Source organism: Oryzias latipes, chromosome 21, assembly GCF_002234675.1.
Source record: "Oryzias latipes chromosome 21, ASM223467v1".
NCBI lineage: Eukaryota > Metazoa > Chordata > Actinopteri > Beloniformes > Adrianichthyidae > Oryzias > Oryzias latipes.
In genome coordinates this window covers 29,606,150-29,625,700 of record NC_019879.2, presented here as the reverse complement: position 1 = coordinate 29,625,700, position 19,551 = coordinate 29,606,150, and the positions used below count along the sequence as shown (strand labels likewise).

The 19,551-nt window shown below is 39.2% G+C and overlaps 1 protein-coding gene across 13 annotated transcripts in view; it reads left to right on the top strand.

Annotated features, from left to right (window-relative positions):
• Positions 1-19,551, top strand: part of stxbp5l (syntaxin binding protein 5 like) — a 160,271-nt gene that overhangs the window by 25,485 nt on the left and 115,235 nt on the right. For all 13 annotated transcript variants that reach the window (XM_023950972.1, XM_023950974.1, XM_023950971.1 and 10 more), the window contains exon 2: positions 9,816-9,913. In XM_023950972.1, the coding sequence (XP_023806740.1) occupies positions 9,816-9,913 (98 nt within the window). The remainder of the gene's footprint in view (positions 1-9,815; positions 9,914-19,551) is intronic.

Sequence of the window (19,551 nt, the reverse complement as noted above, 5' to 3'; positions counted from 1 at the left end):
ACTGAATAAAAGCCTGCAGATGTAGTATTCAAAATCTGTCAAGCAGTAATATAAAACATGCATTTAAATAAATGTATAAAATTTAAGTTTAATATTGTAATATTTCATGTTATACTCTGCACTTTTTCTCAGGTGTTTTACTGAAAATCCTTGATTCTTCTTTTAATCTGTATTGTCAGGAAGCCGCGTGGTTAAACCTAAAATAGTTTGAAATAATTCGCTCTATCATTTAATTAATGGAAACCATATTTACATGAGAAAAGTATTCAACCTATTGTTAAGGAAATATAAATAAGCAGCAAAAAAACTGCAAATCCGTCATGAAAACTAACTAACTCATGTTCCTTCTAATAAATTCCATTGACTCAATGGATTATGTGGCAATTCTAACTGGGACAGATTTTTTTTTTAATAAAAACAAAAACCAGGCTATTAAGATGTAATTTATTATCTTGCCTTCACATAGTAACAAAAGGGAACAAAAAGAAAAGCAAAATAAAATTGCATACAAAACAAAACAAATGATGAAAAAAAAATGTATAAGAATAGAATACCTGATACCGGATTTGCTTCTTCTAACATAATCCTAATGTGCTGCATTGTGTATTAGGATTCTTTTTATTTTTTAGCATTTTTTATTTTCATTTCTGTAACATAAATATTTTGTACATTGGACAGGCAATTATTAATATTTTAAAAATGTATTGGAAATTCCTCCACTTGTGCTTTTTTTTCTAAGACAAAATATTTAAAACAATATTTTTATAGCGGTAAATCTTGAAAATGTGTTTTTCTGGGGCACAAATTTTGTTTGCAGATCCAAAATGTAATTACAGGTATGGGGTTTTGAGTTTATTATGGTACAATTGTACTCCACACTACAGTTTCTATTTTTTACTGTGGTACAGTGTGCGCCAGGTTTTGCAAAATGATCTTGGATACAAATAAAGGATTCATTCTCATGGTTATTTTGTTTTAAACAAGGTACAAAACCCCCACACATGCACACACAGACACAGCACACACCCACATGATTGTGACAAATATGTTGTGTAGCGGAACAGAAAGGGAGTATCTAGCAAGGAATGGAACGCATTTGACCCACTTTTTACATGTTTCTGAACCTGTTCTAGAGCTGCTTCCTTTAGTTTTTTAAGGGCTAGGTTGTAGATCACGTGAAAAAAGCTGTTTTTACAGAATTCCAATTATCTGTTCTTTGTTTTTAATTATATATCTCGTATAAAACAAATGTTCTGTTAATAAATATGCTGTTATATGAAAATGGTAGCTGGTTTTTGGACCCTAGATGGTGAGACACTGAGCATGCTCCTGAGCTTCAGCCGGCCTGTTTCAGCTCTCTGATGGGCTTTAGTGCTTTGTACAGTGTGAAGTTGGCATGAGGGTCAGATGTAAGGTCTGTCAGTCTGTGGGCCTCATTCCTGCATGTGCCGACCCCAATTATCCATTTAACATCTAAATCATCATTCCATTTAGGTAGTGATGGCAGCTGTAGAGTCTGCAGTCATGTCTCTGGAAGGTTCGTGGTAGAGTGTCCACCCTGAGTTAAAATCCAGGCTGAGTCATACTGAAGACCTAATGCCTCCCTGTTTGACACTCAGCATTAAGGGGTTGGATTGGGGGGTTGAACCACCAAATGGTTCTTGTCTGCTGCTCACCACTCCCCCATGGGAGGGGTCAAATGCAGAGAACAAATTTCACGCATCTAGGTGCTTTACAACCAATGGGTCATTAGCTTAACTTACTGCTTAACGCTGCTGAAGCAGCCGCCATATTTAGAAATGTACAAGTTAAACTATGTTACTATGACAAAAACGGGTTTGTTTTTTTAGTACTATTTCAGGACATTTGGCAAACGTCTAAAAAACAAAAAAACAAGGCCTCAAATATACTATATAAAGACATGGCTTACTTAGGAATGTTTTTATTCAGAATTCAACAAATAGAAGAATGGATTAAGAAACCACACAGCAGCATGCAAGATCCCTATGTTCATGTTTCATTAGCGTTTACGAACACTGCAAAACCAAAATGCGTTAGTTAAAGACACCAATGATCTTTAGATCCAAGCATTGCCCAAGGTCTGTTTAATTCTGATTATGGCGTTTTTAGCCAAAATGACAAAACCTGTTGATTTCTACAACATAATTTCTGTTCTGGCTTTTCAACAACACAGTCACCAGTGTAGTAAGTTTAAGGGATGTCATCTGGACTTGGTTTTAAAGTTGGAAGACGTTTCACCTCTTATCCAAGAGGCTTTGTCAATTCTGAAATAGCTGGTCTAAGAGCTGGTATATATGCGCTCATTGGGGGAGGAGTCAGACCTGAAACTGGAGGTATTGTCCACTTAGCCTATGTGGTTTCGGGTCGTTAATAGTCCTTTGTCCTCAGCTGGGGGTTGGGGAGTCAGTGACTCCCTCTCCAAAATGGTCGTCTCTTTCAGCGGTTAACGACTCAGGTGGAACTGGTTTGGTTTGTTTAGGTTTCAAAACACTGCCGTAGATGGATGGAAGAATAAACCTGAGACCACCATTCTTATTAAGAGAAGGTTTATCCTTCTTGACAAAGATGGCTTCTTTCACTCCTCGCTCAAACCATCCTTTCTCTCTGGCTAGAATTTGGACTTCACTGTCCTTGAAAGAGTGGTTTGTGGCCTTCAGGTGGAGATGTACTGCAGACTCAGGTCCACTTGGGTTGGCTCTGCGATGTTGGTAAAGCCGCTTGTGTAGCGGTTGTTTGGTTTCTCCTATATACTGTTCATTGCAGTTCTCTTTGCAGTGGATAGAGTACACAACATTACTCTGTTTGTAGCTGGGAATTTTGTCCTTTGGATGAACCAGTTTCTGTCTGAGGGTATTGACTGGTTTGAGATGAACTGGGATGTTATGTTGTTTGAAAATCCTTTTAAGTTTTTCAGACAGGCCTGAGATATATGGAATTGAAATACTGTTCCGTTTCGGCTCTTGTTCCTTCTTGTCTTGTTTTCCTGTATGTTGGGATCTGGTGAATGCCCACTTGGGATATCCACAGGTTCGGAGGGCTCGGTGGATATGTTGCTCTTCCTTCTTCTTTCCGTCAGAGCTTGTGGGGACCTCCTGGGCTCTGTGTTGTAATGTCCTGATGACGCCTAGTTTGTGCTGTAAAGGGTGCTTTGAGTCAAATAACAGGTACTGATCTGTGTGAGTAGGCTTTCTGTACACTTCAACCTGGAGCTGTCTGTCCTCTCCAATGATCACAGCACAGTCTAGAAAGGCTAGGGTGTTGTCCTTTGTGTCTTCCCTGGTGAACTTGATGTTCTTGTCTACTGCGTTGATATGATCTGTGAAAGTCTCCACTTCCTGGCTTTTGATCTTGACCCAAGTGTCGTCCACATATCTGAACCAGTGGCTTGGAGTTGTACCTGGGAAGGAGTCCAGGGCTCTTCTCTCAACTTCTTCCATGTACAAGTTGGCCACAATGGGTGAGATTGGAGAGCCCATAGCACAGCCGTGTCTCTGCCTGTAGAAGTTTCCCCTGAATTGGAAATATGTGGAGTTGAGGCACACTTCCAGCAGTTCGCAGATGTGGTCTGGTGTCAGATTTGTTCTGTCTTGTAGCTGAGAATCCTGTAGTAATCTCTTCCTCACTGAAATCACTGCCTCTGTGGTGGGAATGCAGGTGAAGAGGGAAGTTACGTCGTAAGACACCATCGTCTCGTCAGAATCCAGCTGAAGATGTTTGACTTTGTTTGCAAAATCTTGTGAATTCTTAACATGATGCTCTGTGTTGCCAACTAGAGGGGCCAAAATAGTAGCCAGGTGTTTAGCCATGTTGTAAGTTATTGAGTCAATGTTGCTGACAATGGGTCTCAGTGGTATTCCTTCCTTGTGGATTTTTGGGAGGCCATAAATGCATGGAGTGGTATTACCCGGGTACAGTCTGTAATAAAGAGGCTTGTCGATGACTTGATCTCTCTCCAGTCTTTGTAGGCAGTCTATAACCTTTTTCTTGTAGCCGCTGGTTGGGTCTCTTCTAAGAGCTTCATATGTGGTGGTGTCGCTGAGTAGGTTGGTAACTTCGGCTTCATAGTCCGCCGCATTCAGGATCACAGTGCATCTCCCTTTATCCGCTGGTAAAATGTTGATACTGTGGTCCTTCTCCAGGGCTGTCAAGGCCTTTCTTTCATCTGAGGAAAGATTGGAAGGTGGTGGTTTGGCGCTGGACAGTGCCGCCGAAATTTTGAGTCGTAATTCTTCAGCTTGAGATCCAGTCAGATTGTTCCCCTTTATGGCCGTTTCTGTAGCTGTGATGAGGTCTACCACGGGGATATGATTTGGTGTAACCGAGAAATTCAGCCCCTTGGATAATACCTCTTTCTCTGTTTGGGTCAGCTCACGGTCGGAAATATTCTTAATCCACCTCTCTCTATCAATCCCTGCCTTAGTGTGGTTTCCTCTATTCTCCCTGTTGAGGGGCTACTATTGTGGCCCCTCTAGTTGGCAACACAGAGCATCATGTTAAGAATTCACAAGATTTTGCAAACAAAGTCAAACATCTTCAGCTGGATTCTGACGAGACGATGGTGTCTTACGACGTAACTTCCCTCTTCACCTGCATTCCCACCACAGAGGCAGTGATTTCAGTGAGGAAGAGATTACTACAGGATTCTCAGCTACAAGACAGAACATATCTGACACCAGACCACATCTGCGAACTGCTGGAAGTGTGCCTCAACTCCACATATTTCCAATTCAGGGGAAACTTCTACAGGCAGAGACACGGCTGTGCTATGGGCTCTCCAATCTCACCCATTGTGGCCAACTTGTACATGGAAGAAGTTGAGAGAAGAGCCCTGGACTCCTTCCCAGGTACAACTCCAAGCCACTGGTTCAGATATGTGGACGACACTTGGGTCAAGATCAAAAGCCAGGAAGTGGAGACTTTCACAGATCATATCAACGCAGTAGACAAGAGCATCAAGTTCACCAGGGAAGACACAAAGGACAACACCCTAGCCTTTCTAGACTGTGCTGTGATCATTGGAGAGGACAGACAGCTCCAGGTTGAAGTGTACAGAAAGCCTACTCACACAGATCAGTACATGTTATTTGACTCAAAGCACCCTTTACAGCACAAACTAGGCGTCATCAGGACATTACAACACAGAGCCCAGGAGGTCCCCACAAGCTCTGACGGAAAGAAGAAGGAAGAGCAACATATCCACCAAGCCCTCCGAACCTGTGGATATCCCAAGTGGGCATTCACCAGATCCCAACATACAGGAAAACAAGACAAGAAGGAACAAGAGCCGAAACGGAACAGTATTTCAATTCCATATATCTCAGGCCTGTCTGAAAAACTTAAAAGGATTTTCAAACAACATAACATCCCAGTTCATCTCAAACCAGTCAATACCCTCAGACAGAAACTGGTTCATCCAAAGGACAAAATTCCCAGCTACAAACAGAGTAATGTTGTGTACTCTATCCACTGCAAAGAGAACTGCAATGAACAGTATATAGGAGAAACCAAACAACCGCTACACAAGCGGCTTTACCAACATCGCAGAGCCAACCCAAGTGGACCTGAGTCTGCAGTACATCTCCACCTGAAGGCCACAAACCACTCTTTCAAGGACAGTGAAGTCCAAATTCTAGCCAGAGAGAAAGGATGGTTTGAGCGAGGAGTGAAAGAAGCCATCTTTGTCAAGAAGGATAAACCTTCTCTTAATAAGAATGGTGGTCTCAGGTTTATTCTTCCATCCATCTACGGCAGTGTTTTGAAACCTAAACAAACCAAACCAGTTCCACCTGAGTCGTTAACCGCTGAAAGAGACGACCATTTTGGAGAGGGAGTCACTGACTCCCCAACCCCCAGCTGAGGACAAAGGACTATTAACGACCCGAAACCACATAGGCTAAGTGGACAACACCTCCAGTTTCAGGTCTAACTCCTCCCCCAATGAGCGCATATATACCAGCTCTTAGACCAGCTATTTCAGAATTGACAAAGCCTCTTGGATAAGAGGTGAAACGTCTTCCAACTTTAAAACCAAGTCCAGATGACATCCCTTAAACCTACTACAATGGAACCAACCTGGATGAATGAGAGTCTTCATAGACAGTCACCAGTGGTCATTCTTTGGGCTCTGCTCTTTAAATTGCTGATGTACAGTTTTCTCATCTTTAAGGATCTCCTTGGAAAGTCTATAAAATCTCTTCCCAGTTGTTGTTTCCTCCCCCTTTAGCAGTTATTGCCAATACAACGATCTGGCAGTGTTGAACTTGATAGGAAATAGGATTAAATGTTATTAACTTAACTTAATATCATCTTTGATATAAATTCTGTCTTAGAATGGGAGGAGGTCCAAAAGTAGATGCTCTACAGTAAATTGTTTAAGGATATTTTGGTTATCTAATTTCTTGTGCAACTTCAGGTTGATTGCTCAAGTATTTTGTTTTATTTTTACTTCCAAAATCTGTTGTTCCTAGCTTTAAAAAAGGCAAATGATGACCCCCGTTTTTTTTATTCAAGTTGCAGCTTCTATTTAGATTGTGTCTCAAAATTAGAACAAAAAAAAGAAATGTTGTTCTTTTTTTTGACTTTATTAATCAGTCAGTTTCATAATTGATAAAGCTTCATATCCCTGCTGTACCTTTAATTGCAATTACCCTAGTGGCGGTTCAAACACTATTTTCTAAATGCAAATTAGAAAGCAAGAACATGTCTGCATCCATTGATAATTTAAAGTGGAAATCAAGTCTGTGCAAATGTGGAAACCCTCATGATTATTCAGTATTGTCAAAGAAAGCAAGATGTGTGCACAGTTCTGGAATACAACACACACACACACACACAGACATATACAGTATATATATATATATATATAGACAGCAGATGCTGAAGTCTTTTAAACTGCTACTGTTGACATAGAATGAGGTTCCAAGGATTATAGACGCAATGGAGAGTCAAAGGCAATCAAAAGCGTTGACTAAATGGTTCTGAATGAAGGAATTTAACGGCTGCGTGTCACAACATGTCATCAACAGAAGTGCTCAATCCATTTCATCTCATTGTTCAAATTGGTCTGATCATTTGATGATTGGATATGAACAATTGAAAGCATGATATAATGCTATATTTCTCATACTGATGACACTTTACCCCAGAATTTTGAGTCTGTTTTTTTTTAACCATGACCTGCTCAGACATGTCTGATGCAATGCGTGGGCAATATTACCGTTTAGGCCAAGCGTGCAGAACAGTAACAATGTCATGAAGTTATGCACTTTATAATACGTAGGTGGACATAATCTACACATGCAGCACATCTCACTTTATGATGTTGCTGTGGTGTCTGACAATAAATGATATGTTTTTGTATGTTTTCTGTCTATTTTCCCAAATAAAATATTTCCTACCAACACTGAAAACTTCAGGCGCTTCGGACTTTCAAGTTGTGATGCATTAAAGAGCAAAATAAAACGACACAACCCTTGTCTATCTATTATCTTTGTGTGTGAAACATTCAAACGTCATATTAGGCAGAGCGAGCAGCCTCTGACACGTGAGATCAACTGTCTCAGTAAATGTTTACGTCGAGGAAGACTTCTGGTTTTGTCTGTAAAAAGCAGCTTTATTTTTCTTTGAAGTCCAAGCCTCTTCTTCGGTACCTTCATTGACTCTTTTCTCCCAGAAAACTTTCCATAGACGTTTTATTGTTGGGTTTTCATCACCTTGTAACCACTGAGCAACTAACTTTGCGATCCGAGCAGCTGCTAAAAGTCACATGACGTGTCAAGGCAGTCAAATGAGGTGAACATAATCCGGTAGTTTTGCAAAATATAACAGAAAATAACAAAACAGAAATAATCAAAGTTAATTTATGCTTTTTTTTCTGTCTGCAGCCTGGGTGTTAGGGACCACTGATGTCAAGGCTAAAATCCATGTTTGCAGCTTTTTAGATTACCATATATCATCCAACAGTGGCCGGTCTCTAATAGACACCAGTCTCCAGGTCTAACTGCTGATCGTTACTTTAGACGCCGCTCTTTGAAGCGGAGATTTATGACGCTTCAAAGAGAGAAAGGAAAAATTAGCGGCCAGTGCTAACCAGAACATAATAAATGTTCTCATCATTTCAAAAAATCCTAAAATTTTTATCTGGTGGTGCTGTCTACATTCCCTGACCGAATCTCAGTGCAAAATGAACCCATTAGCCATCACCGTTCTGTCTGTGATGGAACAAACACCTGTCACTAATAAGCGACGACCCAGCTGTCACATTTTTGGAATAAAAGCCGGGGCAACTACATTTTTCATCCTGAAAAACCAACCGGTCAATAAAACTGCTATGTTTTAATGCATCACAACTTGAAAGTCGGAAGCGCCTGAAGTGGACACTGATGGGTTCATCAACGGGCTTCAGAGATCCTGCAAGCCACCAATCAATAAACAAAACATGAATAAATAGTAAATTAAACAAAAGAGCTTCAAAACTTTTGTAACATTATCGATAAACATTCAGCCCACCTGTTCAACTACGTTTAGTCTTTTTGTGTGCACAGTTTTAGCTCTGCTGCTAGTTCACGTGCTGCACTGTGTGCTCGATTCGACTCTTAAATTTACGAAGAAAAAGTCCTAAATTTACGTCTTTAAATCTTGTAACATTACTGTTATTTTTTATTTTTATTTTGGAAGCCCTAAAACCCTGTTGTATTTTAGAAACCGGATGATTAAAAATATGAAACGCAAACTTTGGCCCCGTTTGGATTAATGTGTGAAAATCTAAATGGTCCATGACCTGAAAAAGTTTAGACCCCATTTATATAAATCGAAACAAGAAAATGGACGATTGCCATTTGTTGTTCATATAAATGCAGAGAGTCAGATATAAACAATACAAATGACAATTTTTAAATAAAATTTCACTTCAATAAAACATAGATTCTTTCTTATTGTCATCAACATAGTGTGGACACATGCTCAGCTTTTTATGTGGACAGTAACAATAAAACCATTCTGATTCCCTGTTACTGTAATCTTTGGACTTTTTAATTACCGGAACATTTGCCTCTGGAAGCAACGCATTTTGTAGCATTTTAGTCTAAGGCTGAAGAGGGCTGCAGTCTTGGCATCAGCGGACTTCGTACTTTTCCAACTGCTATATTTCTTGTTTTTGGCTGCTGTGACAACCGAATTTCCCTCCGGGGATCAATAAAGTCCTATCTTATCTTATTTCTTATCTTAAAACGAAGGTCTCATTAAAGGTGATTTAAGCCAGTGTCTAGACTAGAGGAGAAATCAACCATGTACAGGTTAACACATTTCCAAATACTGAATTTGTGTTTTGCTTTTGTCATTAAATGTTGCATTCATGAACAAAATATTGCAGGTGTGTTGCAGAAAGTGCACCAAAAAATCCTTAGTAAAAGGTTTTCATCCATCAGCGACGATGTCTTTGTCTCTACTGTACCACCCCCCACCAAGATACATGCACTCACTTCTGCACACACAGCACACTACTGTAAGTGACGTTCCACTGGGATAATTAACATGACTAATGGCAGACAGCTGCAGAGCATGCAGCGCTGTCAGAGTGGGAGTATCAGACTGTTGTTTGCCCTGTCAGACCTGACATGTGTCTTAAAGGAATTCTCTTACTTTCAGTCCTAAATGCTGTTGCAATGCTTTATGCATCTTCACAGAACAGAAACACACCATCTGAATTATATAAGATTTTCATCAAGTAAAACATTCTTTTTATATATTTTTATTATTTTATTTCTAACTTGAGTTTTATTTTTTTCTCCTTACAGACTGTACGTCATGGCTTCCCTTACCAGCCCACAGCTTTGGCCTTTGACCCGGTGCAGAAGATCTTGGCCATCGGTTCGAGATCAGGCGGTGTACGAATGTATCCTTTACTCCACAGTTACTTTCTGCAGCTTCTGACCGGAACAAACGGTAAAACCGCTACCACACCACCCTTTCCATCACTCTGAAAACATGTTACCTGCACTTTGCCTCTGAAGATTACAGGATAAAATCAGGAAATTGTATGCTTTAAATGAATCAGCATCCTGGGAAAGTCCAAAGTCAGTATTTAGACTCAAATTTACAAAATACTAGAATATAAGGAAAACCTACAGCAACTTGAACGGAGTATGATTTTTAATACCCTCCAGGTAAAAAAATAAGTGTGATATGTACCCCAAAAAAATAATGTACTTTTACTCATTTCATATATATTTTTTTAGGATGTTCCCTTTTTATTTTTTTGGTTCTGATTTGCCTTTTATCATTCACCAGCTTAACTGCAATAATTTAACGTTTTGTTGTAAACTATAACATTTTCATTCATAAAAACCCACTATAAACGAACACAAAAATATTTTCTCACTCAAAAAAATAACAGCAATTAGCTGATTTGTCTAAAATATCTTTTTTTTAAGTATTTAAGGATTTAGTTCCAAGTGTTCTGTTCAATTAAGATATTTCAAAACTAAACCTTTTTCATTTTGTAATTTAAACATGATGAAAGACGGCCTTTTCCTCACAGGGGATGGGGACTATCCTGTTTCTAGAGAAGGGGTCTCCCTGCTCTCCTACTCCGCTCTTTCTAGCCTGTCATTTCACATTGCTCCGCTGTCATGTTGCAGGCTCAGAACTGTCCATCCACTGGCCCTTCCCCTGGCTCAAACACTTACAGGGGTGGGGGAAGATGTGCAACCGAGGTAGGATATTATGCCCTCATAAAAGCTCTGGCATCCATGTTTCCCTGTGGGGATCCTGCACCAAAAGGCAGAGGTTGTTATGGATGCCTAAGCATGTGTGTACAGACAGACAGACGGAGAGTATGTGTGTTGACGGAAACAAAAGCGAGGCTTGATTCTGCTTTGATTATTCACAGAAAGATTAAAAAAAAAAAAGGTTTTCAGTGGGTTGTCTTCATTGAGACATACAAACTCTGTACAAGCATCTGCTTTTTATTCTAATTTACTCCTTTTTCATCCACTGTTTAAGTCTTAGTCATATGTCATATATGGGGGGGTTGTGAGTTTTTGGGTTGTCTGGGTCCGTAGAGGGTCGTAGAGTGGATCGGCTGCGTCTTAAGGTGAACGCAGATGAGTCTTGGAATTCTCTTAAGGCTTGTCCGGCCATTGATGTGCGTGTGGTAAGTAAGTGTATTGTGAAGTATTCATAGGAATGATGGAAGTTAAACGTACTTATGCCATATGGGTGATGCTGTCGTACGCACACTCTAGACATTAGTGAGTGCTGGTTCCTTACTGATCATGGGTGAATGCGCGGAGTGTGCACGTGATATGTAAGTGCATATGACACAGTAGGATGTCCACACAAACTACACTCTGTCTAATTTCCTTATGAAAAATCCGTCCCACAAGCCTGCGTCTGGCCAACTTCACCCTAATGTGTTGTATAAGCGTTGACTACGACCTGTCGCCTGCAACATGCCTGTAAAAAAACAAACTGGGAATGAACATGTTTTCTCTATGAGTGGTTTATGATCTTATAATTTTCCGTTGGCCACCTGTGTGATTTGGCCATTTTTGCCCACAGTTAGCACCCGTAAGGGCAGTTGGGACAACCCCTGAGAAGTCAAGCGCATAAAAATGTCCATGCTGCACCCACCTTCCTCAGCTCACACTTGTCCTTTACTGCCTTTTATCTAAGATAATATCTGTTTTCCTTGTTTTTCTTCAGTTTATTCAATCCACCCTTCATCTGTCCTCCACAGCTCTTCTTAGCATCCCTCTTCTGCCTCCCAGGACTTTCAACAGTCACCTGTCATCTTCTTCTTTTTGTTCTTTCTTTTCTCATGTGCTCCTTCTTTCCCTTTATGGATTTTTTTTCTTTTTTAAGTCCTTTCTATGTCCGTGATGACTCACTCCAGAGTTTGGAGATGAAGATGCCCCTTCTTCATGACCATGAGGGACGGTTAAGGAGACTCTGTAGGAGGCAGAGGTTCAGGTTGTATTGACATGTTTGAAGGACCTCTTGAGAGAAAAAGACCCTTTTCAAATCTTTCCATTGGGTCCTTCTTTGTTGGATAGTCTTGCACTCTGCTGATCAGGCAATCACAGTAAAAGCACTTAAATGAATTTGACTGTCATCTGAATGACACAACTTTAAAAAGAAGAAGAGGAGGTTCTCATCTGAATTATTTTATATCTTCTTATTCTATAATTTGCTGCATTGGCTGCAGAGTCTTACTTACTGACACTTTTCTAAATTTGAGTTCTCCCAGCCACAGTGGATGAGAAACATTTTGCATTTTTTTTTGACAAACCAACAAATCACTGGTAATAATTGGTCTATATTCAATGTCTTTTTCATTTTTAATTTTTTTTCCTGAATGAAAAAAGTGACTATCCTTTTGTCAGCTAGCACAGTGGTGATGCTGTATAATGGAGGAAACAAGTTTGCATGTACAAGCCTCCATTCATAAATTATTCAGCTGGATGAGCAATTGTCACACAGATTTAGATATGTATATTTTATTTAAAATTTCTCATTAACTGGCTAAAATTATTTAAGTGCAAAGTTTTCTCTAAGTTGTGTTTAATAATCTGTCACAATGTCGATGTGAGACAACCCAATACTGTGTCCAACTTCCAGTGTGCAGGAGCTACTCATGCAATCCAACTTTGAAATTCTAAGAAAAAGTCAAAAGAAAACTTCAAGTTCTTGAATGAAGACTTCTTTAGCATCACCACACCAACAGGCAGGATGTCTGCATGCTTGAAAAGATTAAAAAAAAAAAAAACATGAAGAGGTTCAACTCCTGGAACTGATGTTTTCCAGAATTTAAAGTAGTACAATAAAAAATGCACACCTTACTGTAGCATGCTGTACTGCTCAGAGTCAATTCTGGTGGAGTCCTGGTGTAGCTATCTGTATTTTAACTGCAACAGGAAGACTTAAAGCCTTAGTCACAACTGCTCTGAGGGGTGAACAATGAACAATCAAACTCACAACCGTGATGTTTAAGTGTCTGCTGCTCCCCCCAAATGTGGCTACCACAAACGTCCATCCCATAGTCGGTTAGAACATTCAAGTCTGATTTTATTGCACAGATTTAAGGGGGTGCATTCAGGGGCCACGTGAAATTTCTGCACTCCTGCTGCATTCAGGTCTGCTGGTAGTTTCTAGTATTAGCTCACATTGACCTCAGCCAACAAAATCACACACTTACTTGTTGTTCAACATCATTGCAATTCTTTGCAATGACTAAGCTTACAGATTCAACACACAAAATAAAGGACAGAACGATTTTGCTCTCAAATACATAACTTAGATTATTTTTCCAGAGAAATCTAATTTTGCTGGTAGACTTTGGATGCTACCGGCCACCCCGGCTAGTAACCAAAAAGGTTCATTTAGAGCCCTGCTTGTATAACACATAAGGGCAGGTAAAGGTAGGTGAGACAAAGGTGTACAGATTTTTAATTTTCTGAAACTCCCCGAAACCTGCGCAAGGAGCTAGTTAGTGCTGTTCACGTGATAAGTGCGTGACCATTGCGCGCCTGCAACCTGACTTTTTAAAATTAGGATATTACAGAGTTAGGGGACTTGCATATCACATGCACACCCAGTAGTCGCACCTTATTAACGACTAGAGTGGAGAATAACGTCCCCGTATGACAGCATCACTGTTATGTCATAAGTAAGTGTAACTTGTATTATTCCTGCAAATACCTAACACATGCATGGCAATGGCATGTTCCATTTTCCTAATGTCCCTTAAGGTGGCCGCACAACCTTCAAGGGAACTGCAAGACACACCTACGCTCCCCTTAGGATGTGGCTGCTCCTCTCTACAATCTTCCACAAACCCAGACAACCAATAAACCCACAGTACCCATACAGGTCACCCCCCATACGTATGACGTGACAAAGGCGTTATCTGAGAACACACTTCAAAGTAAAAACCTTTACAGTGCCAGGTCTCTGGATCTATCCTGCCATCTATCCATTTTCTGATGAATCCCTTCCAGGGTCAGGGGTTGCTGGAGGCAACCCAGCCACTGTTGGGCAAGGGTAGGGTACACCATCAGCAGGTCGTCAGTCTGTCGCAAGACAACACAATCAAACATACACACAAACACATCCATGTCTAAGGGAAAATTTATAGTCCTGACTGAGATCGACATGAAAATACTTTCCTCCCTTTGAGAAACTGCTAGACTAATAGGGACTCACCCAGGATGGTCCACAATTGACACGCAAGGAAAAAGCTATATTCTGCTACTTCCCTTTCAGACAATTTGAGGATCATTTACCAATTTCTTTATGTTTAAAAGGTGGACTGCTTTTGAATGGCAATGGCAGTAAATAAACAGGTACAAAACTCCTATTAACTCAAGAGCCTTTTGCTGCTTTGGTGAATAGTGCATAGCAACAATGTCATGAGGGCTGGTGCAGTGGGTTGGCAACGACGCTCTCTGCAGTGGGCTCCCAAGACGCACCTCCCTCTGCCTGGGGCACGACTGCCATATTCGCTGAGATTCACTTTATTGAGAACAAATAGAAGAGAAACGGGGTTTGACCAGGGTGTGTAATAGATTGTGCTTTCGTTTGTTTTTGTCTGCATTTCTGTGGTTAAACCTGGGTGATTGCCTGCTGAGCATGCATCCATGTGAAATCAACCTTATTACGGTGAGATTCCCTCCGTACAAACGCGGACGCATGTGCACAGACGAGTGGCTGTGTTCTCTCTGTGACGGTTTGTGTCTCAGTGCGGTGAGAGTGAATGCAGTTTCAATAAAGGGGTCTCGTAATGGAATTGCCCAGAGTCTGATAGACAGTCACTTCTCATAACAGTCAGAGAGATCCGAGGACAAAGAACAAAAGTGAAGTAGATGAGGAGATAGAAATAGAAAAGAAGACACGAAAAGGGCGCTTGGCGATGTCAGAAGTGTGCTTGTATCCCTGAGATGGGCTGATACTGCAGCATCCGACTCTTTTGTGTATTTACTATCATCTGGATTCTATTAGAGGGGGTCACAAGCTGGGTGACAATTCAATATTGAGGTCAACTCATTTTTGATGAAACTGTCTTGTTTTCTTTTCCTGTTAACTCTGACTTACTTAAACAAGAATATAACATAAAAAAAAGTTCAAAAAGTGACTTTTTTCTGTTGTTCTAAAAAAAAAAGTTCTTTCTTTATCTGCTAAACAACCCTGTGTCTTCCCTAAATTTATTCTGCAGTTAATCAATTCTGTAATTACAAGATTTTTAGATGTTCTTTTTTCTAACTAGAGATTAATAACATGTGTTTACCCTGACACAGCAGTTCAAAATAAAAATAGTAATATTGTCAGTTTTCCCCAATAACGTAAACAAAGGCAGGTTGTTTTATTGCAGATAATTATGTTTTAGCAGGTTTTTAATGTTCCACTGCTGACATGGACTTTAAGGCTGTGTTCACACTAAAACATGCATTTAAAGCCACTTTCAATGAAAAGTCTGTAAACTGGCATAGACCGCGTTTCATGTACTTTCCTTCGATATAGCATGTTCGCTATATTCGCTATATATATATATATATATATATATATATATATATATATATATATGTATATATAGTGTGATGGTTAAAGGAACCATGACCATTTTCAGCTTCTTTCAAACTGAAATATTGTATATTTCAGTTGAAAATACTTGCCTCATCAGGTTTTTTCTTCTTTAGTTTTATTGTCTTATAGTGTTTTATGTCGCACATTAGCACCGCAGCAAATTCCTATTCTGTGAAACTGCTCTGTTCACTGAAAATGGCTATAAATACTCCTTGAATCCTTATAGAGAAACCATGTTTTTTTCTTTTAGCATCGATTATATTCTTCTTTGCTCAATATGATTAAATAATATCCTGACGCTGATTTCACTTGTTGCAAGACGTCACTGTGATGTAAATGTTATGTGTGCGAAAGCGTATGTTGAAATGAGACAAGCCAAGCCCACCACAGCCAAATGTGTCCCAGAGGAGACACCCAGCCAACGCTTGATGAGATAATTAACTTTATGACCTTTATTATTGTTGGCATCATTGTAGAAAAAAAGAAGTTAGTTTTAGCAACAAAGTGGTTGTGGGTAAATAACACTGTCAGATTTTGGCATTAAGTATCGAGGAGTCATGATGCTGCTGGCTGCACTTGTATCATCTCTAATACCGACTTTGGTCCAACAGAGGATTGACTGTGCTGAGTAATCAAAATAAGTCTCCATAAAAGACTGCAGCTCTTCCTTTGAGAACAGGTCCTCTCATCAGCAGTGATATATTGTTCTGTGACCAGCCACGAGCACTCAGACCGCTTCGTTTTGGCAGTTGAGTCTGGGCTCTGTGTGGATAGGAGGAAGCCAGTCTGTAAACACAGAGCTCCTATGATAGATTATTCTAATAACACTTTCTGAGGGGGAGACAGGAGAGCTCTGCAGTGAAGTTGGACAAACTCATCCGAAAAAAAAGATTATTAAAACTGCATCATTGTGCCATTGTTTTCCCTTGTCTGGCCTGTGAACATGTTCTAGTTTTCTTTTTTTTAAGTGTTGTGTCACTTTTCAATGCAGAAAAGAGACCGGCTGCTTAACTACAAAGAGACTGTGATGGTGCACAGCATCCCACTAGATTTGGAGTGAATTCCACTTAGAGGGAATTGCAGCTTTCTGCCTGTAAACTCCAGTAACAGCAGCTTTAACCAACACTGAAGGTGAGCAAGCAAAAAATGCAGTTCTGTGAAAGCGATGAGGCAGCAGAATTAAGTTATTCATTACTCCAAACTGCAGTGGCTCCTCAATTTACCCTTGTAAGGTGTATAATAATAGAATATAATCCTGGGTGAGGTAAAAACCCTTATAACTATAATAATTAGAAGTAATATGAAGTAGAATAAGCTTAAATTGGCTAAAAACCTACTGGTTTTAAATGATCTTTTTAAATATGTTTTCATAGGAGAAGCCGAGGTTCATTTATTTTTCCGACTCCAACTATAAATTGCTTTTTTATTTCTTGCAGTCTTTTTTTTTCAGTGTAACCTGCAGGTGCGTTTATTTTGTTCACCATTTTTCCCCAATAAGACAGCAGGGTGTGGTACAGTGCAGCAGGCTAAATGCAGTGCAGAGGCTTTCACTCCACAGAGCCCTCCAATCTGATGACTGAACAGAATCACATTAGGTGTAACTTGCTGAAAATTAATTTAAATCTGTCTTGAACTACAGAATCCTTTTAGTTTCCTTGTTGGTTTTAATTTCTGTACAAATATTTTTGGCATATATGTCACTTATTTATGTTAAATGGTTTTCAATTCAAAAATAAGTAACACAATGTCTATCAGTGAAACGGAAGGTTGGTTCTCATAGCTGATCAGCAGCTTCCCACACAGGAGGCACATTAAGGTGACATCATCAAATTGAACCTCCTTTCATTTGGGACGTTTTTAAAAGTGATATAAGTGTAAAATGGTGAAGGAGGACCATGGATACTAAGCTAAGATCACATCTTTGTCCACTGTGCCTTTTATGATTTGATTTTGCTTGGTCTCTTCATGGTTGCTTGATTGTTCTTTCCACACATTTTTTGTTTTCTAGTGTTTCCAGCCCATTTCTCCTCATTTGCTCATTCAAATTTGCGTTTTTTCATAAACTCACCTAATGGTTTATACATTCTGACACATTTGCACAAGAAAGGAATCATTCTTTGTGTCTTATTTTTGAAAGTGCAATGTATGATTTTGTAGGAATAAAAAATAAAACTAGTGTAAAGAAGAAAGAATATAAAATAGAAATACAGGCAAACCAGCAGAAGAACATTTTAGCAGATTTAAATAAGAAATTGTTTTTTTCTGTAATGTTAACAATATGGTCAGTAGTGTATTCAAAATGACTTGAAAATTAGTTAATCTTTAAATATCCATGTCACAAACTTTTACCTCTCATACATTTAGAGAAAACATTAAAAGTTTTAATCATAAAGCAAATTTTACTAAACTGATATAACATGATCTACCACGTAACACTAAAAAAGTGGACTCCAAAAACATCTGAGGCTTGATCACACAACAAAAACTTTTGTTTTTTTTCTTTTTCATTCTTCTAAGGTTGGATCAAAAACCCAAATCAAAATGTGACCTTTCATTGAAAATAACAGATTGTCTGTGCAGATTTCTTTGAAGGTGAGTTTAGATTTCAGCCCTGAGAATTTGCTGTAGTTGTTTCTATAGTTCATCTCTCACATCTGCATTTGCTTTTCATGCATAGCCTTTATAAAATACGAAGATTTTAAATGAGATTCTAAATTTCCCACCTTTCATTTATCCATGGTTTATTTTAAGGATTTTTTATTTACCTTCTTATATAGGATCTACAATCACAACAATTCTATGCACTGTGATGTGATAAGCTTTAATTAAAGACTGGAAAACTAGGTCAGGATGAAGAATGCTGTCTCTGGGTAAATCTGCAAAAATAAATACCATGCATCAGTCAGAATGAGTTTTATCCTATACCTTCCATTGTCGGGCCTCAGGTAAAAAGACGAGGCTGCAGAGATAAAACCTGACAGAGCCAGAGACACATGAAGTTCATGACCCAGCGGACAGAAAAACACACAGGGACCAACACATGCAGAACGGAGGTTGTGTAACACGCCACACACGTGTCTGGAATCGCAGTCAAAGCCGTGAACAACACAGGTCTGCGACTGAGCACATTTTCAAAAAAATAAAACTATCAAGAACTTTTTTGTAATAGTTGATTGAAATGAAGTCCTTATGTCTACTTTTTTTCTTTTCCAACAAAACATTTATACCACTGATGGTAAAATCTGTTGTATTAATGTTGAAGGGTTTTTCTGATGCAATTGCAAAAAGAGAATGATTGCTATTCTATGTCTGAAACGTAGTGCTGGGTTCCTGATGTGTCACGTTTTGCTAAAGAAAAAATCGTCTCGTGTGTGAAGTGTCGACTTGACTCCCGCTCTGTTAAACTTGATGGTCCTCTGTACCGTCTCGTAATGCAAATGTTTCTTTTATCCGTCGGTCTTATCACCTCTGCAGGATCATTTACTCTGAATTTAGAGCTAATTGCTTTTGCTCCTTTTTTCCATTTAGCAAATTTTCTGTGGGTAACTTTATAACTCAGATTGAAAAACAAATCCAATTTCTTCCTGGAAAGCCAGTTAGTTTTTAAATTTTGTATATATAATATAATAAGGAGTACAAAAGTACATATTTCTTTCATTTTGTGTCAAAATCTAATCAAATAAAGAACATGTTTGGTAAACTTGGATAAAAATGAACATTTTTGCTTTAATCTATTGAGATTTACGTTATTGTCTCTGGTGGGAATTGCTTGAATGCTTCTTCACATGGACAAAAACATACAAACTAGTGATTATAACTCATAGATTAGCTGATCCTGCTTCCACAATTTAAAAGAACTTCAAACCAAAGAATCAAGCGCTTCTCATCGGAAAGAGCTTTCTTCTTTTTCACCAGCCTCAAGGGAATCGTGCAGTCTGACTGCAGATGGAA